Source organism: Nannobrachium achirus (genome assembly GCF_963921795.1).
Source record: "Nannobrachium achirus genome assembly, chromosome: 22".
Taxonomy (NCBI): domain Eukaryota; kingdom Metazoa; phylum Chordata; class Actinopteri; order Myctophiformes; family Myctophidae; genus Nannobrachium; species Nannobrachium achirus.
Window position 1 is genome coordinate 35,625,111 of NC_137829.1, and position 25,128 is coordinate 35,650,238.

The 25,128-nt window shown below is 42.2% G+C and overlaps 2 protein-coding genes across 2 annotated transcripts in view; one reads left to right on the forward strand and one right to left on the reverse strand.

Annotated features, from left to right (window-relative positions):
- The window catches only part of stat4 (signal transducer and activator of transcription 4), a 31,227-nt gene extending 12,186 nt beyond the window's left edge, over positions 1-19,041 (forward strand). The window contains 20 exon segments of the mRNA XM_080753265.1: positions 245-337; positions 1,376-1,454; positions 2,100-2,185; positions 3,211-3,362; positions 4,313-4,471; positions 6,253-6,345; positions 6,693-6,752; positions 8,507-8,600; positions 8,711-8,755; positions 9,849-9,932; positions 10,126-10,182; positions 10,184-10,225; positions 12,382-12,517; positions 12,970-13,022; positions 13,278-13,372; positions 13,528-13,664; positions 14,841-15,032; positions 15,150-15,195; positions 17,319-17,433; positions 18,864-19,041. Coding sequence (XP_080609391.1) covers positions 245-337; positions 1,376-1,454; positions 2,100-2,185; positions 3,211-3,362; positions 4,313-4,471; positions 6,253-6,345; positions 6,693-6,752; positions 8,507-8,600; positions 8,711-8,755; positions 9,849-9,932; positions 10,126-10,182; positions 10,184-10,225; positions 12,382-12,517; positions 12,970-13,022; positions 13,278-13,372; positions 13,528-13,664; positions 14,841-15,032; positions 15,150-15,195; positions 17,319-17,433; positions 18,864-18,887 — 1,842 coding nt within the window. The 3' untranslated portion in view covers positions 18,888-19,041.
- Positions 19,042-21,422: 2,381 nt separating this feature from the next.
- Positions 21,423-25,128, reverse strand: part of LOC308307603 (E3 ubiquitin-protein ligase RNF14-like) — a gene marked incomplete at both ends in the record, with an annotated part of 5,495 nt that continues 1,789 nt past the window's right edge. The window contains one exon of the mRNA XM_080752871.1: positions 21,423-22,772. Within this exon, the coding sequence (XP_080608997.1) occupies positions 21,423-22,772 (1,350 nt within the window). The remainder of the gene's footprint in view (positions 22,773-25,128) is intronic.

Here is a 25,128-nt window from a genome sequence, read left to right on the forward strand (position 1 = left end):
GTTGTTTGTAAATAGAAATGAAATGTTTGACACTGGGAAATTGCCAGCAGTAATGTAATGTAGGCTACTGTATAATGTACATGAATAATGTGACTTTTATTTAACATGCAATAACAATGATATAGTCCTTGAAATATTAGGTTAAAGGTTCTTGGTTATAATGTTCAAATTATTTTGTCCATGGGAAACTCTGGGTAAATAACAACTAAAGAAAGCCATCTGATGAGAGCATTTCTATTACCAGGGGCCATTGGAGAAGTCCATACAGAATTCTGTGACCTTCGAGAAACAGAAGAATATGGACAACAGAGTCGCGATCATCAGGAGCAGTGTACAGGTACAGTATAGGTGTAACAATATAGCAAGTACCAAAACTAACACGGCACGTAAGCTAAAGTTAAGTGTGATTTATACTTGTGCTGGTGGAAGCGATATAGCACACAAACAAGCATAAATCAGTCACTCCATATTGTGAAGGTATCGAAAATATGTCATCTTCAGTAAGCAACACCATCGTACTATGGATGGAGAATAAATTAGGATGAATTGTATGGCAGAACACACAGTATGTAATCAGACAGTACATTTGTACCTTAAATCAACAGTTCTCAACCTTTTACCTATAGGAGCTCTCCTTTATACATTTTGACAAAGCAGAGACCCCTACAAGTACATGCATGCACACGCTTGTGTTTTTCAGACATGTTAACTAACCACTTTGGGGGAAAACCACCCATTTTCAATATTGAACTATGTTATTAATATACCATAGAGGAGTTGTGTGGGGTTTGTATTGATGATGTCATCACGGTGTACTTCGCAATACGTTTGTATTGTGAAGTACACTTCTAGGCAACAGTTCTAGGCAACACAGAAGGGGGGGGGACTTTTTTTAATTTCCACACAACTCCTCTAAGGTATATTAATGACACAGTTCAATATTGAAAATGGGTGGTTTTCCCCTTTAAGCTGTATAGTTCTTGTACGATGAATATCTGAAATTCCTGATCTACATCAACACTTTGGGCTGATATCACATTGAGAACAATGTGATATCACACACACAGGCAGACAGTGGATGAATGCAATTTATTAACTTTGAACTACCTTCAAACATACTGTAGGCCTGCATGCCCGAAATCCCAGTCTCATGGTGACATCTTGTATCGTGTGACCACAAGATCTTCCATTCAGTCAGTTACTCACAGAACATCGTATGATCCTGATCTTGTGGCTTCAATATACAAGACATGCAGACTAGTAGTTTATTGGAACCGTGCTATATCAGCAGGTAGCATAGGATGGGAATGGGATGCTAGTGTTGTACAGTATACTATGTGCCCTGATGAATGAACACAAAATAAACCATGTCTAGATGATGGACCAGGCTGTGAAACACATCGAGGACCTCCAAGATGATTTTGATTTCTGCTACAAGACACTCCAGTCCCGAGGTGAGCTGCATTACAAAGTGTGCACAAAGAATTTAACCCATTTAGAACGGGTACACATTATTGTGTATCATTATTTTATGCTTTAACTATTGAAAAATCGTGAAAATTTGAATTTTGACCCGATTCTATAAGTGTCTTTTGAATCCTTCTAAGATTTTTTTGAAAAACCTATGTTTCTATGTCAGCAATCTGGCCAGCCATCGTCAAAGAAAAGGTCCTTTTCACTTAACTGGAGCTCAGTTAGTCTGTTCTTGAGAGACTACCATGTCAGTGGTTCTCAAACCTTTTCATGTGAAGGAACCCCAAAATGATATTTATTTGGCCACGGACCCCCATCTCAAAATATTTAGTTCCAGGGACCACCCAGAAGCAAAATTTGAGTTAAAAACGTTTGCTTTGAAAATACATATATTCAAAGATTTGCACACATTTTCACGACTTTTTCAAAAATAGCAGATCTATACAAGCTCGCAGCGCGGCACTCGGTGCCGCGCTGTGAGCTTGTATATCTGTTATTTTTCATTGGTTAAAGCATTCAATAATTCTAGGCCTAAAGAATTCTCTGAATTGTCTGGAAAATAAATGTGTCATCATATCCCGCATGTTCATGTGTGCAATGCATGTTTGTGTGTTTATGTGCTTCAGATCAGACTGAAAGGAACACAGAGAAGATGAAACAGGAAGTTACAAGACTACAGGAAATGCTCAACAGGCTTGACTTTAAAAGAAAGGTGTGTATGTGTGAACACTCTGCACAACATGTTACGACTTCAAATAATTAATAGAATCTGGATGTTATTAATTATCTGAACAATCAGAACTCGTCTGTAGGATTTTGGAAATCACAGTCGTCGGTGAACATAGTCAGATCTAATTTATTTAGCACATCAGTTGCAGGTATAAAGATAAAACATGCGTTTGCTGTAGCGTCGCTGGCACCCAAGCCTTGACATTGCTGGCCAGTGCTGGTCTTTGGTTTCATTGATTAACCCATTTGCTCTTTGGATTGTTCAGTGATTTGGAACAATCTTGGAACAAACTTAAAAGACACGTACGATAACTCAAAGGAACAGGGAAAGGGGTTATGTACAACCTGATTTTCACCCGTAGCTCGTAGATCAGCTATTTTAACTCTTATTGTGCCAATAATTTGGACCGTCCTGGGTGCCTATCCCGAACTAGTTCGGCTTAAAAAAAAAAAAAAGAAAATGTAATTTATTTTTTATTTTTTTCGAGCCGGGCCGCCGGCCGTCATCTGTTTACACGGCCAGCAAGAGCGTTGCGCCGCCGATATTTACCATCCACTCCAATGCAATCCAGGATCTTTAGAGCTCATTTTCTCTGTTCCATGCATATCCATGAGGTGTGCAACTTAAGGTCTAATCATGGCTAAATCGCCGACAATAGGGCTTCTAAAATGCTTGGTAGCCAATAGCTAACTTCAAGCTAACTTCATCCTGTCCCTGTTCATGCACAAAGGAAAGTGTTCAGACGCGTCATGGCTGCGCACGGCTTGTGCATATACAACGCTTGTCTATGGTGGATTCTATGGCCATCGGGCGCCCTCTAGTGGTGAAAAGGTGGCACTGAAAGGGTTAACATTTTAAAAAGTGATTATAATGGAAATGTCAACGAGAAAAACCATTACAGAACTTCATGGTTTTTCTGGAAGGTTCCAGGACACGGAAGGTTCTGAGCCATAAGTTGTCCTGTGTTGCATTCTTGAGACTGATGCTGTTCTTGATGGCTCTCCCAGGAGATCCTCACCAAGATGGATGATGTGATCAAGGAGATTGACGACCTGCTGACCAGTCAGCTGAACCCTGAGCTGTTGGACTGGAAGCGCAGACAGCAGATTGCCTCCATCGGAGGTCCACTCCTCACCGGCGTAGACCAGCTGCAAAACTGGTGAGGAAACGCAAAAACTAAGTAATAGTCAGAAGAGCGTGATTATGGATCCCACTGGGAAAGATGGATAACCACGCCCGGACTCATTTTTGAAGCTTGTGATTGGCTGAACCGGACGTAGGGAGCGCTCCGTTGTAGTCACTTGGACCGCGCAAGGTGCAACAAAACCCAATTATCATTGCGTTTATCGTGCGCTTGCCCAGGCATTATGGCCTGGGCATAAATAGAACGATTGCATTCACCACGGCTGCGGCGCCGTGGTGAATGCAATCCTGCGCTCGGGCGCGAAGAGCAGGACCAAGGTCCGCTGGCCTTCGCGCCGCTTGCAATGTCGTGGACAATAACTGTGAAAACGTGCGCTCTATGCCGTTTCCATCCATCTTTCCCAGTGGGATCCATAATCAGGCGTCAGAAGACAAGATTTAGATTGCTCCAAATACCTCGAGAAACAATATGGTTTTTTAAAGGTCGTTGCACACTGCTGTGTTTTTCGGGACGAATATCGGAGTGCATTTCGGAGCGTGTAAATAAAAAAATAAACTCCGCGTTATGTCAATCACGGTTGCACACTGCCACCCGATTTGTATTTATTTTCGGACCAGGGTTGATTTTTTTCAGATTTTACTCTCACTCTCCTTGGCCTGAAAAATGCTTTCGAGGATTTCGGATTTCCAAAACGCAACGAAAAAAACGCAGTGCAGTGTGCAACCAGCTTTAGACTTACTGCGAGTAAGTGATATTCTTTGTTAAAGAAATGAAGCAATTGTGTATGTACAAATAATCTGATTTAAATCGATGATTCTTCATGTCTCCGCCACCAAAAATATAACCCTTCTCCTCCATTGTCCCTCCCCCTCCTTCTCTTAACAATACATCCATATCTATCTTTCCTCCTCTCCATTTGTCTTTCTCCCTCTCTCCCCTGCTGCCTTCCTCCCTGTCCCTCCCAGGTTTACATTGACGTCTCAGAGCCTGTTCCAGGTAAAGCGTCAGCTGGATAAGCTGGGGGAGCTCATTGTGAAGGTGACCTATGAAAGTGACCCCATACCCCTGCAGAAGCCACAGCTGGAGGAACGAATCAAATACCTCATCTACCACCTCATCAGGAGGTATGAACCAATCAGATACCTCATCTACCACCTCATCAGGTGGTATGAACCAATCAGATACCTCATCTACCACCTCATCAGGAGGTATGAACCAATCAGATATCCCATATACCACCTCATCAGGAGGTATGAACCAATCAGATACCTCATCTACCACCTCATCAGGATGTATGAACCAATCAGATACCTCATCTACCACCTCATCAGCTCAGTTAGCTCAATACAACATGACAACATGAAACACAATGCCACACAACCTGTCCCCAATGAGGTCGCAGTTTAGTATGAGAAACGGCACATCTTGTCTCCGTACGTACGTGTACGTCTATGGGTTTGACACTGGGAATGCCCACATATGGAGGCCACATCGGCCACATAACATAATAACAGAATCCATATATGGCCAAGACATGGTCTCCACATGTACCGGTAGGTAAATCACTGGCCAGATGGCCAAGACATGGCGCGACCTCGCCCTAAGGTCGCTTGTCACCCTGGTTCTTACTGGTTCAAGATTCAAGAGGGTTTTATTTGTCACTCATACAAGTACAAGAAGTGAAAGTGTCTGCATACCATGCTAACAAAAACAACAAGATCATAATTATAAATATTAAAAAGAAATAGGACAGGCTTAACTACTTAAACCCTCTATACTTACAGTAGTAAACTCGAATGGAGTTGGCTTTGTACATGAACCGCTCTTTTACCCTTCTAAATCCGCTATTTAGGTCATGTGCAAACTGACATCGCGCCACATCACGTTGTAGATCGGCTATTGGGTTTCAAGTAGTTAAGATTGTACTGTAGAACTGATCTTTAGTAGAACCTTGGATTGTATTGAGGGGATGATTTTTTTTTCTATCATTTTTATCCCCCATTTTTTTCACCCAGTGCCAATTGCCTATGTAATCCTGGTCTCTGCTCTCCCTCTGCCAATGCCATGCCTGGGGAGACAACGGACTGACCTCATGCTTCCTTCTATGCATGAGTAGTCCAAGTTGCTTCTTTTCAACTGACCGGGGATTTCCCCGGTTTGGACATAGGGCGTGGAAGGAACTCGTTATTCCAACCAGTTCCTTTCCCATCCATCAGGTGCCCCGGCTGGCCAGGGGGAGGCATTATAGAGACCAGGATTACTGCATGTTTTTGTGACACCAAGGGGGGGCCTGAAGCCAAATTGACATGGTGGCCGTTTGAGGTACTGCAGCTTTTTAACGGTTGTGGCCAGAAACATGAACGCGCAACTAGGCTTCTTTGTATTGACAGCGCGTCCATGAACACAAACGATGACGCACAACGTGTCACATAGGCCCCACTACGTCACGTTCCAAAACCGGAAGAAGGGGTTGAAATTTGGCTTCATGCGCTGGGTGAGCAACTCAATACAAGTGGACGGGCGGAGATATCCGGTGTCCTCTCTATTCTTCTTAGTCTCTATGGTATCTACCCTAGAAGACACGGGGAGAACATTTTGCCAAGGGGATGCATGAGGGGATGATTTAAGCCCAAATGTTGACGATGATCTATCTGCTTCTGTGCTCTGTGACAAAATTCTCATCCCTGTTTGTTTATTTACTAAAAGCGTGATTTTGAGACCAGTTTTGCCATACATTTCATTTAAAATCAGTGGAATAGCTACTGCCAGAATCCTCAATCTTAGAAGACAGAAGCAGCAAATAAAGATGACTGACAATAATTTGGACTCATGTCATGATTTGACACAGCCTGATGGGTGGGAGCTATCAATGCAGTGGAAATACATTTTGATATCTCGTCCACAGCTCATTCGTGGTGGAGAAGCAGCCGTGCATGCCCACCCACCCCCAGAAACCACTCATCATCAAGACAGGAGTACAGTTCACCACCAAAGTCAGGTATTTGAATGTCAGTTTTATTTTATTTTCCTCTAGCATCTGTCACACTTAGTTGGTTGTGGCAGGGCTATAAGGATGCCAATGTTGATTGGTCATTTGGTCGGTTGTTTTGTTAATGAAAGTCACGTTTTTCTTCAATGTTTATCTTAGTGGCTTTTTGATTTGTATTTGCTCCAAGAAAATTAGGAAATGCACTGTGATGTCCCACTCTTTCAGTACAAATGAAGGCTCTCAGCTGTCATGTGTTTTCGACAACTAGATCAACCGAAACAATCAGGCGTCAAATCAACAATGAAATCATCATATTTCTTTGCTGATGATGATACTTTGACTTTAATCCACTCTAGACTGCTGGTTAAACTTCCAGAAGTAGATTATCAGCTCAAAGTGAAAACGACGTTTGACAAGTGAGTTTCGCATACTGTGCAATGCCTTTCTTTCTCATTTCAATTGACTGGTTAACTCTTTTTGGATGATAACAAAGTTGAACTCTTTTGACACTTATGATGAGGATCTACTTTTCTGTCATGCAATAACCTTTTTTTAATCTTCTTTTCTCTCTCTGTGTGTGTGTGTGTGTGTGTGTGTGTGTGTGTGTGTGTGTGTGTGTGTGTGTGTGTGTGTGTGTGTGTGTGTGTGTGTGTGTGTGTGTGTGTGTGTGTGTGTGTGTGTGTGTGTGTGTCTAGGGACCTACCACCCGGCAGAGTGTGAGTATACAGCTCATGTACAGCAGAGCAGGTTCCTCTGTAGGTCAGCGTGTGATGGCCAGGGTTTAAAGAAGACACTTTACTGACACAGTATTACTTCTTATAGAAAGAGATTAAAACCATTCAGCCAGATAATAGATATTAGACTTTATTAGACTCAGTTTCTTGTATATTTATTCTACGCTCTACCCCAGTGGTTCTCAAACTTGGAGTCGGGACCCCAAGTGGGGTCCCCACATTATTTTGTTGAGTTCCCAGATTAGCTTAATATAAAAAAAATTATAACTCAACGGTAAACAAACCTACATAAGTGTATACAGGGTATCTGCACATTTATAAAGTGACAATTTAAGGACTTTCAAGACTGTCAAATATGAAGTAAGCAAGAGGCGAACATTGTGAAAATAGCATAGCAATAGGCATTGTGAGCATGTAGATCTGCTATTTTCACAATATTTATCTGTGGAACCGAGTCACATTAAATGTAATACCTACAATTCACCGTTTGTCAGCCTTCTGATTGGTCCCTGAGACTCCCTGACTGGCCAACCAGAAAAAACCATTCACTTTTCGCTATCGGGGGTGGAGTTTGTGCAGTGGAGAATGTTGTTTCAGGCTTTCAGCAACTGTCCGCAGTGCGGAGCACGACCTTCGTCCAGTACGGCCGCGGCAGTAGGGGGCGATCTCGCTCATCATAATGAATAAGCTTCAACAAACTAGTTCACATGGACCTTATCAATGGTCTAACTAGTTACGATTGGGTACATATATTTTAAATGGGCAGAATTACGAAAAGCCAGCCTATTATGTGAGGAGAACAGATTATAGTTCTCCTCTTCCTACCCAAGATGCAATGCGCTTTCTTTTTCTATTTCTATTCTCTCTCTGATCCAGAGGATTAAACTAATTAAAACATATATTTTCGGGGGAAAATTACTGTTTTGCTATGTAATTACTGTACCTTTTTCTTCCCTTTTTATTAATATCACGTAGATGTGTTTTTTTTGGTACTTTATATAGCTGTAATGAGGCTATGACGAAAAGAAAAATCCCATCCACTTCCACTATAAAAGAATCTGCAATAGTGATTCTGTCCCACTGGGATTAAACAAATTAAAACATATATTTTCGGGGAAACCCCCTGTTTTGCAATGTAACTACTGTACCTTTGTCTTCCCTTTTTATTAATATCACCTAGATGTTTTTCCTTTGATACTTTAAATTGCAATAATGAGGCTATGAAAAAAAAAAAATCCCATTCACTGCCACTATAAAAACAATCTGCCCAGGGTTAATGTCCCAGCATAGTAACAGGGCAGAATGGGGCGGGATTTGCAAAAGCCTGAATTCCAAGTGCTTGTCAGGGTGGGAGTCCCCAGTTCAAATATGTTTATTTTGGGGTTCACGGCCTAAAAAGTTTGATAACCCCTGCTCTACCCTTATTTTATCTACAGAAATCGCCAGTTTTTCATCCTGACCAACAACACTAAAGCTATGGATACTGAGGAATCCTCCAATGGCTGCCTTTCAGTGGAATTTAGACACTTGGTATGAGACTCCTTCACTGCCTGGTGCATTTGTCTTTTACTGATCGGTGCGTTGCTTAATTTTAACTAAATTCAAATGCAATTCAGTTCAGTTTTGTTTGTGTCTTGCAGCAGCTCAAAGAGAAGAAATATATAAATGGAGCAAAGGGAAATGAGGTAAGATGACACATGATTGATCTTATTGTTTTCTCATCACACATGACCAATCTACTAAGTATGGTTCCCAGCAACAACAGACAGTTGAGTGAAACACTGTTGCTTGCACATAGGAACATCATACCATTATGATACTGTTACAGCCGGGGAAATTGGTCAAGTGGTAGAGTAGGAGTTTGTGAAAATCAGACCAAGCACTTCCCAATATGTGTCGTGTGTGCAGAGAGCTCACGCTACTGGAAAATCTGTAGCAGCCTCTGTAAAACAAAGCATTTCTCGAGTTTTACAATAGAAGGTTAGGATTTATTAAGTATCGGTAAAGTGTCCCTTTAAAGGGGAGAACCACCCATTTTCAACATTGATCGAACTATGTCATTAATACATCTTTGAGTTGTTATGTGGAAATAAGAAAAAAGTCCCCCCCCCCCCCCCTTCTGTGTTGCTTAGAACTGAGAATTGATTTGGGGTTTTGACTTGTAAAGTACACTGTGATGAAGCCAAACCCCAAAACCAGTAAGACTCCCTAGCGACCATCAGGTCGCATACACAAACTCGTAGCCAATCAGGAGGGAATATGGGAAATGGGACAGATACATGTTGATGACATGAATTTAGAGATACTGTGTACCGCTTTGCGTGATTTTAGGGCAAAATGTGTTGGAGCAGTGTCCAAAAATGTGTTTTGCAAGAATCTGCCTCATTGTGGCGCTAGAAGAGGGGTATGTGAGAAATGAGGCGTGGGGGTTGTGGTTTGGCAGCCAAGGGGTGTGTGTGCAAAGTTTGGCATGGATAGAGCAACGGTGGCAGAGATATGAGTAGGGGAAAAGTGTGACGTGACGGACAGACAGACAGACTGACTGACTGACACTCTGACAGCCTGTGGAGCTTTTCATAGTAACTGACGGTCGCAATCAAACCTCCAGTTCTAGGCAACACAGAAGTGGGGGGACTTTTTTTCTAATTTCCAAATAACAACTCGAAGGTATATTAATGACATAGTTCAATGTTGAAAATGGGTGGTTCTCCCCTTTAAGGATTCATCAGAATGAATGAAAAGGCTGTACTAATGAGGAGTCTGTGTTTGTCTTCCCAGGGTCTTCTGTCTGTGACGGAGGAACTTCACTCGCTCAGCTTTGAGGCTCAGTTCATCATACAGGGCCTTGCTATTGATCTAGAGGTGAGTTAAGGGCTTCAAAGATCAGTTAGCGACACATACTACATTGCCATGGCATGTGCCTCTGTATTTGAGACTGTATTTGGGATCTATCAGATGCAGAGTAAATGTTACATTGTATTGTCTTATTGAGGCGGTGACGTTTTTGCAGATGCTGTCTCAATGTACGTAACATGTGTTTGTGTTTTTGCCGCAGACGTGCTCCCTTCCTCTGGTGGTCATTTCCAATGTCAGCCAGCTGCCTGGAGGCTGGGGCCTCAGTCATGTGGTACAACCTCCTCACTGATGAAGCCAGGGTGAGCTCAGGGACGTCACAAGGGGGGGGGGGGAAGTGGGACTGAGTATCTAGGGCCCAAGGTGAAGGGGCCTTCATTATTTTATGCTTTAGCTATTGAAAAATAGCAGATATACAAGCTCACAGCGCGGCACCGAGTGCCACGCTGCGAGCTTGTAGATCTGCTATTTTTTAAAAGTTGTGAAAATGTGTGCAAATCTTTGAATATATGTATTTTTTAAGCGAACATTTGTAACTCAAATTTTGCTTCTGGGGGGGGGGGGGGGGGGGGGGGGGGGGGGGGGGGGGGGGGGGGGGGGGGTCCTGGAACTAAATATTTTTAGATGGGGGTCCGTGGCCATATACATATCTTTTGGGGGTCCTTCACGTGAAAAAGTTTGAGCACCACTGGCATAGAAACATAGGTTTAAAAAAGAAAAGAAAAAAACCTTTTTGAAATATTCAAAGCAGATATACAAAGCTCACAATGCAACACCGAGTGCCATGCTGCGAGCTTGTAGATCTGCTTCTTCTGATTTATTTTTTTCTTTTCTTTTGTTGTGCTATTTTTCTGCTATTTTTCAATAGTTAAAGCATTCATGGGAGGCCCACAGTGAATCCTTGTACCCAGGGCCCAGAATTAGTGAGGGAGATTTTGTCGAGTGGTGGACCAATCTGGGAACTAAATGCTTTCCAATAGTTTTCTTCACAAATGTGAGGTGTCTACAATCACCTCTGAACTTTGTCAAACCCTACTCCTTTGACAAAACTTTGTGGGAGCCAATCAAAGCTGGGGGTATCCAGAGGGCCTGGCATTAAAGGGGGAAAATTTGAAAATGGCCAATATGAGAGTATGAGGTGTGTAATTTTGGGCTGCTGAATCAAATTCAAACATTAGTTTTCAGTTGAAATTACTCCTTGGCCATAAAATAGGCCACACCTACTTTTGTTTGTCCATGAGACATAATATTGGCAATAAAAAAATGGTTTGGTGGGGAATGGTTTGAATTCATGAAAACTATTCAAGATCAGGCGGGTAAGCACACATCATGACACACAGGATAACATGATACAATCTGACAAGGAACACTCAAACACAGGGTTTCAACATAGGGACTAACAGGACATACGGTAGGTGAACTCGAATGACATGATTAGCTAAGCCTTAGCCAATTAGGCCTATTTTATGGCCAAGGAGTCATTTTAACTGAAAATTAATGGTTCGAATGGATTCAGCAGGCCAAAAATACCCTAATTACACAACTCATATTGGCATTTTTTAAATTTTTCCCCCTTTAACAAATGGGAAGCCAAGGTTTCTAACATTTCTAGCTGTTGCTGCTGCCGTCGTTCACTTACGCTTTAATTTTGAAGAGCCTCGGAAGCTTCGTGCGTGTGCACGTGAGTGTCCATTTGTTTACAAACGCTCGCGAAACTAAAATCCAAACCGGGGCCGGCCATCGCGGTAAAGTGTCGGTAAAGCCCTTTTTATGTTTCAGCATAGAATAGAAATCAATGCAGCCTAGACACGCCATTTTGTTTCTGTGAACGTCACGTTATGACATATGGACCAGGGTCTTTCACAGGGCACACAGCATGCGCGCAGCACGCTGCACAGTTAACCCTTTGTTGTCTCGTTGAGGAACGAGACAACTCCTTTTGGCACAGCGACCTCCAGTGGCCGTATCTCGTTACTGAACGAGTTTGGCGTACAAATTTTTAATGCCAGGCCCTCGGGATACCCCCAACTTTGATTGGCTCCCACAAAGTTTGTCAAGGGAGTTGGGTTTGACAAAGTTCGGAGGTGATAGTAGACACCTTTATGAACACATTTGTGAAGAAAGCTATTGGAAAGCATTTAGTTCCCAGATTGGTCCAACACTCTGCTAACTTTCCCTCACTAAATTTGGTGTGACACCCCTGGGGTGAGCCCACTCTGTCCTACAATGTTTTCAAGTGCTATTGAAACCTAGATTGTTACCCCCAGCATTTGTGGTTGCCAACCTTGATTGGTTGATTTATTTTCCACACACCCATAACCTTATTCACAATGACAATGTTAAAACAGCATTTGATCTACAGTTTATTCTGTAATAAATTAAAAAAAAAAAGATTTAAATGCCTGACAATGAGAATCTGCCCCTAATCCTATGCGTCGTTATCAATATCCGTTCATAGAACTTGGGGTTCTTTGGGAACCCACCTCGGGCAGGCTGGAGCCAGCTGTCTGAAGTCCTGAGCTGGCAGTTCTCCACCTTTGCTGGCCGGTGCCTCAACAAGGAGCAGCTCTCCATGCTGGGAGAGAAACTCTTAGGTACAATTCTATGTTACAAGTTTTATATTTGTATTTTATTTTCATTTTCTGGGGGGCATTTTACTGTGTGCTTTATTCTTAGATAGGAGAGCATAGAGAGAGAGAACGAGACAGGGGTTGGATTCAAAGTCAGGTCCACATGGCTCACATGAACTAACTAAATGGCTGAGCACAGTAGTAGCAGAGTAGCGAGAGTGAGAAAAATATGAGAGTACAGTATGAGAGTGAGTGGGTGGTTTTAGGATGGTTTCCAACCCAGTGACATCGGGACCAATTAGGGACCATTTAGTTTGAAATGATGGACTGACTGTACCTACATGTGCTTAGGTCAGGGTCAGGATATTTCTGAGGAATTTGCCAACAAATTAGACTATTATTTTGACCAATGGCTAGTGGTCAGAAATTAAAACAAGTTACCAACAGGTCATGTATGTTGTTTTACACCGCTACAGGGCAACATGTCTCCCACAGTGACTGTCAAATCTCCTGGTCCAAGTTCTCCAAGGTAAGCTCCATAATCTGAGTCCACAGAAGTTCTTTATTTTCACTACCACGTGTTTCACATCCATGCAGTCATGGATGGATGGTGCCACCTAGGGGCCCAAGCATGTGTACAATGTCAGTGTGGCAGAAATAAAGCATTAAAGAAAAGAGACTTAAAGAAAGAGACTCACCGACAGTGACAGTTAATTTCATTAACATTATAATTACCATATAATATGCACTCATTGATTTGTTACATTTGTTGTGCATTTTGAAGGAGAACATTCCAGGGAAGACCTTCAGTTTTTGGATGTGGCTGGATTCCATCCTGGATCTGATTAAGAAGCACTTGTTGCCGGTCTGGAATGACAAGTAAGTCACACACTCATTCCATAGTGTGGTGTGTAGTGGTGGATTGAAAACATGAAACCTGCTGAGTGTCTGGTTGAGTGTAAGGAGGAGCAACACAGCTTCTAGGGGCTGCTAGTGGTAACTTTCTAATATTAAATGTGCTTGGTCCTCTGCAGCCACATCATGGGTTTTGTGAGTAAGGAGATGGAGAGAGCCTTGCTGAAGGACAGGGGGTCAGGAACATTCCTGCTGCGCTTCAGTGAGAGCCACCTGGGAGGCATCACCTTCACCTGGGTGGAACGTGGCTATAATGGTGAGCATTATGTTCATTCTAGTACACAAATACACCCTGAACCATGTGTGACTCCTTGCTGAAATAAAATGTAAGTCCACACATGAGTGTTATTTGTGTTTTCTCAAAGCTGGTTCTATTACAACATTCTAAATTGTATTCTCTAGTCCAGTGGTTCTCAAACTCAAAGATGATTATCCCCAGATGATTAGCTTAATGTAATTTATTTATTCTCACTCAATGGTAAACAAACCAACATACAGTGTTATTGTATACAGGGTATCTGCACATTTATAAAGTGACAATTTAAGGACTTTCAAGACCAAACTGGACAAATATTAAAGTTATACCATGTAACTTTTTTTATAAAACAAATCTTAAAATTGTCCTAACTGTTAAATCGCTAAAGTTTTAGAACACCCACTCCGTTATTTTCAGCTTCAAAAGCCTTCTCTTTATATGTTTTCTATGAGCCGTGAGGGGGGGAGAATTTCGCGGCAAAATGACGTCATCATACACTACCGGCCAATCACAGCGAGGGTTATACACTGCCGGCCAATCACAGCGCATCTTGAAGTGGGGTCGCTAGGGCGGCCATATTTGTAGTCTCCCGTGTGTCTCTATACTCGGGTGAACGGTGAAGCATGGGTGAAGGAGTCTGTTTCTCCGGAATGCCTGAACGCACAGGAACCAGGGACCCCTCTAAAGATAGATCTCGGCGAGGTGGAGGCAGACGCGGGGGTGTCCGCGGCGAAAAACGGCCAAAAGACGCGGACGCGACCGAGGTTTGCTATAGAGCTACTGACCACTAGTTGAGCAACTTACACAGTATAGCTTTAAGTAAGCAAGAGGCGAACATTGTGAAAATAGCAGATCTACATGCTCACAACGCCTCGCAGTGCGAGGCGTTGTGAGCATGTAGTTCGGCTATTTTCACAATATTTATGCGTGGAACCGAGTCATATTAAATGTAATACCTACAATTCCAAGTGCTTGTCAGGGTGGGGTTCCCCAGTTCAAGTATGTTTATTTAGGGGTTCACGGCCTAAAAAGGTTTGACAACCCCTGCTAATAGTCGCTACACTTTTATTAATGCATTATGGATCTTTGTTACTTTTCACCTCTTTTTATTTTGTTGTCCTGTCTAGCCCAGGGTCTTGCAATGGCATTTATTTTAAATGTATTCCAAACCAACAGGAGAGGCCAAGTTCAACTCTGTGGAACCGTACACCAAAAGCCGCCTCAGTGCTCTGCCGTTTGCTGACATCATAAGAGATTACAAGGTGATCTCCAATGGAGTGGTGCCTGGAAACCCGCTGAAGTTCCTCTATCCCGACATACCTAAAGATGAAGCCTTTAGTCGCCATTACAACATACATCCCAGCAAAGGCAAGAGGGGCAGACTAATTGTTTCATGCAGATTCAGATTTATAGGTATATATTTGGAATAATTGTGAAGATTTTTTCTAATTACTTGGGTATTTGATTTCATTTTTTCTCCCCCAGTTGATCCATACATACCATCCATCCTGATCCCCATCTCTGAAATGAGGTATGTTCAGACCCAGATGTCATTTTATAATAAGATCCATTCCCCTTTCTTTGTTTCAATAAACTGCTGGCATTATGTTGGTGAAGACTGCTATATTCAAGATAAATGGTGCATTTATATAGCGCCTTCCTTTATCCAAGGCGCTTTACATAGGTTGTGCATTACATTCACCCATTCACACACACATTCATACACTGAAAGAATGCAAGATTGTGTGTTTAATTTTGTCATATATCGCCACTGTCGGGCAGAAACCTTGTATCTCCAAGTTTCAAGTTTTTTTTCGCAAAGTAAAACACTGCTTCATCACACAAGGCTGTCGCACAAAAGTAGTGAAAACAGCAGATCTACAAGCACACAGCGCCTCGCGGTGCGGTGCGACCCGATGCGCGGTTTTCCAGAACCGGCGCAAAACGTTCGGAATCTTATGCGGAGCTGATTGTTCACATCAGGCTGCTCCAGAGGAAATGGGCGCAAGCGCTGACTTATTGTGACATCACTTCATAAAAGGCTCTGACATCACGTACACCACATGAGTCAATGGGCATAAATGGACACAGGCAAACAGATGGTCAAAACAGGTCCTATGACAACAGGTATAATGGGGTTTGCATTAAAGGGGGAAGCATCACTGTGTTTGCTACAAAGTCAGAGGCACAGACAGATACAGAGATCTCCATAATGGGCATAAAGGGACACAGATACAGAGATCTCCATATATGGGCATAAAATGTATGCAGACAGACAGATACAGATATCTCCATATATGAGCATAAATGGACACAGGCAAACAGATGGTCAATACGGGTCCTACAGAGATCTCCATATATGGGCATAAAATGGACGCAGACAGACAGAAAACTCCATATATGGGCATAAATGGACACAGGCAAACAGATGGTCAAAACGGGTCCTACAGAGATCTCCATATATGGGCATAAAATGGACGTAGACAGACAGATATCTCCATATATGGGCATAAATGGACACACGCAAACAGATGGTCAAAACAGATCCTATGACAACAGGTATAATGGGGTTTGCATTAAAGGGCGGGGCATTCATTCCCTATTTACATTGTTCCCGAGTTGGCCAGGGCGCCGACTAGACGCTCGGCCGGCCGAGCTTCTAGTTTTTAAAATGATAAATACAAAACAAACTGTTTTGGACATACAAGGTTTCCACCCGACAACAACGATATTCTGATATCCACCAGTGAATTCATTCGATGATTCAGCTGTTGCTTGCAGTGCATCAACCACATCAGTAATAGTGATCTGCCCTCAGCTTCCTGTCTCTCTACATGTTTTAGATACAGATCTAAAACGTGTAAAGTAGTAGTAGTAGTAAACATGAGAGTGTGTTTGTAATGGATCTGCATCACTTCTCCTTTAACAACAACATGTACCAATGACATAATCCTGTATTGTGATCCTTTAAAGAGGTGGTGCCATAGTTTTGTACTTTTTCTGTTTTGTATGTGTCTATGAAGTTAACATTAATACACTAATAGATCACAGGGTGGGTTTATAATGTCTAATTTATAATTAAAGGAACTACACCATGAATTTCCATTTTTTTGGTGTCCCACCAGCACCTTCTATCCTCACAAAGTCCTATTTCGGACCATTGTGTCTTCCTCAGTTTATGGGCAGATCTATGTAAGCAGGTCTCAGAACGGGCTGTCTGATTTTAAGTCTGATTGTGACATCACGACCGGGACCTACTGCTACTGCTGTGCTGAGTGGGGGTTAGGGAGGGGTGGGCAGGCCTGAGAAGGAGGCAGGAGGAGCTGGGAGAGGGTCGGTTGGGGAGGGGTGGGCAGGCCTGCTGAGCAGGAGGTGGGGAGGAGTGTGGGGCCAAAACTGGCTCAATAGTGCAGTCCTCCCACTCAGGACAAGGTGTTACTGCAGCTGAAAATGCTCTGAAAGCCAGGCAGAAATGACAGGGGCTCTAAATTCAGGAGTGGTAAGCCTCAAACATTTTGAAAAACGTTTTTGGGACACAAACAATGTCATATAAATTATTTTTAAATGCATGGTGTAGAACCTTGGTGGGTATGGCCACATAAAAACATAAATTTAATGATCTCCAATGATGAGAACTGGATCTTACCCTGGCAGAGATCACAGCTCTAATCCTGATGCCACGCCACGCCCCTGCCAGTCCCCTGAGCCGCCCATGACTCCTGGGGAATTTGACATTCTCAACCAGGACCTCTGCTTCGACATGGATACAGTAAGTCTACGTAATGCATATGGTTGCTGTCGGGAACAGAAACCTAAACCACCTATCTCCATATTCTAACTTTTTGTGTTTTTTCGTAAATTAACGCCCTACTTGTCTTGATCACAGTATAGCTCCACACAAAACAAAGCCTCAAAAGTAGCAGATCCACAAGCTTAAAACATGGTGCCGCGTTTTGAGCTTGCACAGTAAATCTGCTACTTATGCTATTTTTGAATTTGAATCCTGAACCGTAACGGCATATGAGGTTTCAACCCAACAGAGACGATGGTGAACTCGAGAAATCAGTGGTTTTGAAAAATCACTTAGCGGTCAGTTAATTTGGGGAAAAAAGTGAGTAGAGGTGCTCATTTAGTTTCTTCTTTTTGGTTTTTTTACAACAAAAGAAAACGAAAAATCCACATTACACATGTGTGTCAGGGTCCCGGTTCCAGAGCTGGACTGTGGGAAGAACGATCCTTGCAATGTCTTGGTTGTTGAGTGCTCATGCAACTGTATGCCCAGAGCCAGTTTAATCCCTGTGTCCTTCATAAGTATTGCTGAAGTGCCGGAAGACAAGGAGATTCAGACGGACTGTATTTCAGATGAGAATGGACAAGGTTTACAGTGAAAACTAAAAAAGAAAAAAAGTTCTTAGACAGATACCGGTAGATTCTTCGGAAATTCATTTTTCTACCAAGCAACCATCAGGACACAGAAATATCAATGCATAAACAAACTGTCTGTCAATCTGTCTATACAGTTTGACAGACAGTTGTACCAATAACAAATGTAATTGTAAGACAAGAATATGCAATAGTAAATGTCATGACCACCTTCTCCAATAAGTAGGCTATGAGATTACAGCATTGTTGCAACAAATAAAAGGAGATCCCCTCCTCCCCTTTTTCTGAAATTGATTGATCCACCAGTAATTTTGTTTCCCCTTCAAATTCACAAAGGATTTAGAAAAATCTCTAACCTGTGATTACATTTCCTTTGAGTGATTTTGTTGCAAAACCGATTTCTCAAATTCACTGTAAAACATATAAATATCATATTACTTTATGATGAATACATACAGTATGTACAGTAAGTCAAAGACTTAACCCATTCAGGCCGGGAACACATTTTAGTACATGTACAGTATGTAGCAACATATTTGTTTTTGTAATTATTGAATAATATTTGGAGTTTTTCAGAAAACTTAGGTCAGGCCTAATGTTATGTGCACACTTACCCTGGCATCACAAGTTTGGGCATGTAAAGATGTGACACATTGTGATCTTGTAGATTGTATATTTCAAAATAATTTAGAATTTGTTTGTGGTTAAAGGTAAAAAGTGTACAGATACCCCCAAATAAAACCTGACTGTCCAAAGCATGATGTGATTTAAAAAGATGATTGGAAACTGATATCATTTTCATTTTGTGTTGAACAGATTAGCTCTCCGTATTCAGAGTAAAATAAAGTGAGCCTGCTGACATCTCCCTCTCCAAGGTCCCTACAGTCGTTTCTAAAGACAACCTGTACAGCCTGTACAACTCGTTTCACTGAGAAATAACAGAAATATCAGGCTGAAATATAGGGATAAGTATTGGTGTTTCTTTGTTGTTCAATAGGGCAATTGCTTGTGTGGAATGCTTGTGGATTTGGTAAGAGATTTTGTCTTCCATTGCAGCATTTACATTTCATGTGTTGTATTTTTGTCAACTTGTTTTTCTGTTTTGTTGTTTCAACTTTATTCTGTTATACTATGTGAACATTATTTTGATGTCTGAATTTTGCTTTATATTTCTTTCTGAACTATATTTACAATTGCCTATATTTAAACCATTGTGACATAATTTTAGCAGCTGCTCAGACATCCATAGGTGCAAGTGCTGTTTTTGGTTCTTTCTTCTTCTCTTTATTTCATTTGTATTTTTTTTAAACTGGTGGCAGTATTCGTTTTATTTTATTACACCAGTGGTTTCATAACACATTTTCAAAAGATTATTGGAATATTCAGGTGCCAGTATTGGCGCCTCACCTTTGTATACATTTTATAATTGTTGGCTCATACATGAAATACCGTATAAAAGATTGTTCATCTATGCAATGCGGTTGTGGTCTTCTTTTTCCAAAGCTTCGCGGTAACTCTTATTGCTCTGCAGGTCTTGACTTGCTGTAACAACTATAAAAGCAGTTTCTGCAGAAACTGTGTGGCTCGCTGAAAACACGCACAAAGAATATTATGTACAGTAGAAAATTTACACAGACAGACTTTTGATTCAGCTCAAGCCCAAGCAGTAATATAAATGGTCAATCAACAGATCCTGCCTCTCTAATCTCTTATTAGGTAAATTTGTCAATTTACAAGACAACTGCATCTCCAGTTTTCTTTTGGGTAGGGTAATTCAGCTTGTCATGACTATTCACCAGCTCACTTTCAGCATATATACATGATATATAGATTTTAATGCACATGATGGTACATGAGCCTTTAAATGTGATTTTACATCAGCTTTACCAGTTTGTGTGTAACAAGCTGACTATTTATTATATTTAAATTGTTAAATTAAATTGTTAACTTTGACTATTGAATATTTTCTGTTTTTCCACAACTTGGAATTCCCAGCTTCAACCTTCTTGGTTGTTTTTCAGTGTTGTCAAACACTAAACTTCAAACTTGTACCACTAGGTGGCGACAATACAACATATTTGCTGCGGCTGACTCACTGGCAGCATTGGGACCCAGATTAGATTACTGGTTCAATGAAGAACAAATCCTCACAGACAGTTGTGGTGAACTCCAAACCAGAGACTGAGACAATACTCATTTAATGTGTTGGGAGCGCAGAAGCTTTTCAATATTCACATTTAATTATTAATACGTAAAGTAGTAGTAGTAAGTAGTACGTAAATAAATAGTCAGCTCATTCTACAACCCAAACAAGGAGAGTTGATGTAAACTCACATTTAAAGGTTTCACTAATGAGTTCAGTAGTCTCTGGTTGAATGCTAATTGAGTAAATCGTCTGTCTCTCCGTCAGTCCGTCACGTCTCACATCACACTTTTGGCCCTACTCTTATCTCTGGCACCATTGCCCCTACCTATGCAACACTTTGCACATGCACTCCTTGGCTGGCAAACCTCCCCCCGAAAGTCTCCACCCCTGATTTTTCACATACCCCTCTTCTAGCGCCACCATGAGGTTGCTTTTTGCAGACAACATATGCAACATAATTTTGAATTTTATTTGTTTTTTAGATTTGTTTCTGGGCTTTTATGCCTATATTGATAGGACAGTAGACAGGAAAATGGGGGGGAGAGATGGGGAGTGACGTGCGGCAAAGGTCATCTGGATTGGGAATCGAACCGGCGCCGCCGCCAGGCATCCATGCCTATGTGGCAATGCCTAGGTGGTATGCGCCTGGACCAGTAGGCCATATATTTAACTTTTATTATAATGGAAGTCAATGCTTGCATTCCAAAGTTGAGCACAGACTCTCTCTCTCATCCTCAGACGTCCTTGGCGTCTCCCTTCATGCCGGTTCTCCATACATATGGCCAGCTCCTTTGTTCTTTCTGCACCAGCATCTTTAGTACATCCACGTAGGAAGGTGTGGGATGTCCTCTTGATCGATGCCCGTGTGTTGGTTCCCACAGTATAAGCTTTTTGACCAGGAGTTCTCTGTGTCAGTGGCCAGCTATAGTGTCATCCTCCTGACTGCTATATTTTCTGATACACTAGTGGCCTTAATGTGCTCATCCTGGCTGATGTTCAGTACCACACGTAACATTCTGGTGTAGCACCCGTCCAGGGACTTCTGTAGGGCATGCGTTAGTGTCCAGTATTCACAGCCACAGAGGAGAACAGACTCCACGGTCGCAGAGAAGAAACTGATCTCGATGCGCGTGGCATGTTAAAATGGCATGTTAAAATAGATCAATTGCAGCTATCAATATTATTCTGAAATAGATCATTTCCACAGACTCTCTTCATCAAGTATTAAATCAATCAAATCCATCCTCAGCAAGATCCTCACCCCATGGGAATAGTCTGCAGTTTGATTTGAGGTCGTTGTAGTGAGAATAAGGTGTTGTCATCTTCAACAGGCACTCCCAACAGAAGTACTTCCCACAGAACCTACATGTCATCTTGTTGCAGCCATCTTGTTTCTGTATATTTACCCCACAGTGTGGGCATGATTTACAGTTCTCATCTACCCAGGCTTCGTTGGAGGACTCTTCGAGCATTTTCTGGATGGCCTTCTTCCCAAAGCGCTTCTCCAATAATTCCTTTCCCTCCTCACTGGTTGACAGATACTCATCCCTCAGTTCACGCCGCCGACCTGCAGTGATTCTGCACATGGCAATGCCGTGGTAGGCCAGCCTGCAGAGGACACAGAAGGCGTAGCAACAAGAGGAGCAGACGCCCAAGATTCTGTCTGGATCCATCAAGACGGCGGTGGCACAGGACTTTCGGGGGCAGTACACCACATCTTCCATTTGGTCCAGGGTGGACTGCAGCAGCAAGCGGTCATAACGTGCAAACAGCTCCTCGTCCACCAGCTGTTTGACCTGCGAAGGTGTGGCAATGGAGGAACATTTCGGCGTGGGACAGCTGAGGTCCTGTACGTTGCCATCCTGTATCTGAATCTGGAAGTACTCGGTCATACAGGCCCTGCAGTAGACGTGCTGGCACTCCTTGAAGCACAGGCAGACCGAGCCCAGCTTCTCCGCAAAGCAGATGGTGCAGCAGAACACTTTTCCGTCGAACACCTTCTGCCGCTGTGCCTCGTCAAAGTCCAGCAGCTGAGGTAGGACATCGCCGTGTGGGTCCAAGGTCAGCACCGCCCGCGGGTCCGGCTGAAACGAGGGCTTCCTTAGTCGCCCCTCTGCTACTTCCTTTTCAGAAGACTTACTGGTGCCCTGCACAGACACCTTGCTTTCCTTAACAATCTCCAGAGGGGACTGGATGCCCAGGAAGTCCAGTGCCTCCTCCTTGAGGAATTGGAACCAGGTGAAAAGGACCACACAGCCCTGGTTTTCCTCCCACAGCTCGTCCAGGCGTCTGCACAGGGAGCTCATCTGTGCTCTGCTCAGCCATTTGGTGCTGAGCGTGAAAAGTGGTGAGGAGGAAGATGGGTAGTCTGCAGGAAGCTGGAAGTTCAGGGTAAGAAGTGGTAGGAAATAAATATTGTACTCTGCTCCTTTGACAACAATTTTGAAGTCTGGAGGCAGTTCCCAGCGAATGTGGATCTCTCCTCCCGGGTCCGAACCGGCCCTGTGGAACTCATCATCATCATAGATACTTGCTAGAGCAAGCAGTTCATGCTGCTGGGACTCTTCGTCCTCAGACATTGACATTCATTGCACGGCCTAAATGACTAAAGACAGGCAAATAGGTTCTAATTTGTTTATTATAAAACCCCTTGGTCCACTGACTAACTGAGTGTTGTATATGATTGTCGTAACAGCCTGACATCACCTACCAATGTCACTTTATCATGTTATGTTATCATATTCAGTGTGATGCATGCCCCAATATGGAGTCCTAGGCTAGTACGTCAGTACTATGACGTCATGCCGATGACATCATGGTACTCCATATAGGTGTAAAGAAATGTGAGAATGTTATTTTTACACATACTTTATATCTCCTTACAAAGTTTCCAAATATTACAAAAGAGTTCCACATGGCTCCATGTACTCACACGCACACATGCATGCACGCACGATTTGTGTGTGTGTGTGTGTGTGTGTGTGTGTGTGTGTGTGTGTGTGTGTGTGTGTGTGTGTGTGTGTGTGTGTGTGTGTGTGTGTACCGTAATGACTCAAAGTAGTAGTAAAGTACAAGAAGGCCAAGCAAGACCTTAAATCTCTTTGTTTAGTTTTTTGGTACTTTATACCTAATCCTACATAGTAGGCCTACAGGGACATTTATTGTATATTTATATAGGGCTGTAGTAGCTGTGAAGCAGATGGTGCAAATAGCTTGTTTACTCTTGTATGATAATATTTGTATCTCTTTCCCTTGTTTAATACTGCAGTACTGCCAAGCCAACTGATATTCCCTTGTCAGTTCCATGATGGTCTATCTATACTATTTGTGTAGACAGATGGAGAGAGAATAGTCACTGCCTAATTCGGTCAGAAATAAGCTTTTACTGTGCTAATGTTGGCATAGCATGCTCGTGATATTACTCACCTAAATGTTCTTGTCAAAGATCACTTAAGACACAGTAATAATGGTAATATCAGTTGAACTTCTTCAGGAAGATGATTTGCATAGGAAGGACACACTTCAGTGCTCAGGGAGAGTTTATAGCTCTGCAAGTTGAACCCTTCAAGAGTGAAGCTTGTTCCTCATGACAATAACTATCAAAATCATGTCTTTGACCATCATCTTCATCTTGACATGTGCCGTCTGCATTCAAGGTAACATTGACAAACGTACAAGAAATCTGCTACCCAGATCCCTGAGTTCTATTTAAGTATCTATTCTAAATGATTATCACATAATGCCATATCATTGTTTGGATCAGGGACTGTAAATGGTAAATGATGCATTTAGCGCCTTTATCCAAGGTGACTGTGAACTGAGGATCAATTTAAGATCAGAACGTGTATAAAAGGTCCTGGGGACTTGTTTCTGGTGTGGTCCTACAGTATGTACAGACTAGTATAATATGTGTAATTATAAATAATTTCTTTCTTTGCAGAAACATGGGGCCAGGTCACCGTGACTCAGACTCCTGCAGGGAAATCTGTTAATGTAGGAGACTCAGTGAGTCTAGCATGCAGAGTGAGCAGTAGTACTAGTTATTTATCCTGGTACCAACAGAAGTCTGGAGAAGCTCCAAAACTCCTCATTTATCAAGCAAGCAATCGTCAGTCAGGAACTCCATCCAGGTTTAGTGGTAGCGGATCTGGGACTGACTTCACTCTGACCATCAGTGGAGTCCAGGCTGAGGATAAAGGTGTTTACTACTGCATGAGTCACCAGTGTCCTAGTAGCTGTCTGTTCACACAGTGATACAGAGTCGTACAAAAACCTCCCTCAATAAAAGAGGAAGTGACTGGAACATTAACTATTATCAAAGTCATGATGATGAGAAGTGAATGTAAAAGGTTCTTCACAACACGTTATACCTTCTTGGCTTCATCCATAAACCAAATAATGATATATTTAGCAAGAGGAAAGACAAAGCAACACTGAAATGATAAATATTAAGGAATTTGATAACATTTAGATTTTGTTTGTAATTTACAGAGGGCTTTCAGTATCATGTTGATTGTTTATGCACTGATTGTTTATTAAAATAAATAATACAAACTGAATGCAGTTGAATATAGAGGGTATGTGCATGCATAAAGCAAATTGAGTGGCAAATCGAGTGGCAAAACGAGTTGTTTAAAATATTTACTGCTATTGATTGATTGAAGGTATTTATTAAACGTTTGCATAGACGGGTTTCTGGTCCACGTTACACTGATAAAACTAGATGCGTGCGCAGGGTCCGTACCAAAATTAGCCAATGAAACCAGCGCTCCCCAAAACAACAGGTTTGGGGATTGGACGGAAATTGATTACATGATACAGTCAGCTGTGCATTTAGTCTCAATGTTTGTAAACAAGAAACCCGTCTATAGGAAAAGGTACAGTTTCAGGACAGTAAAGGTCAACTAAAAGGATAAGGAAAGCACACAGCTTATT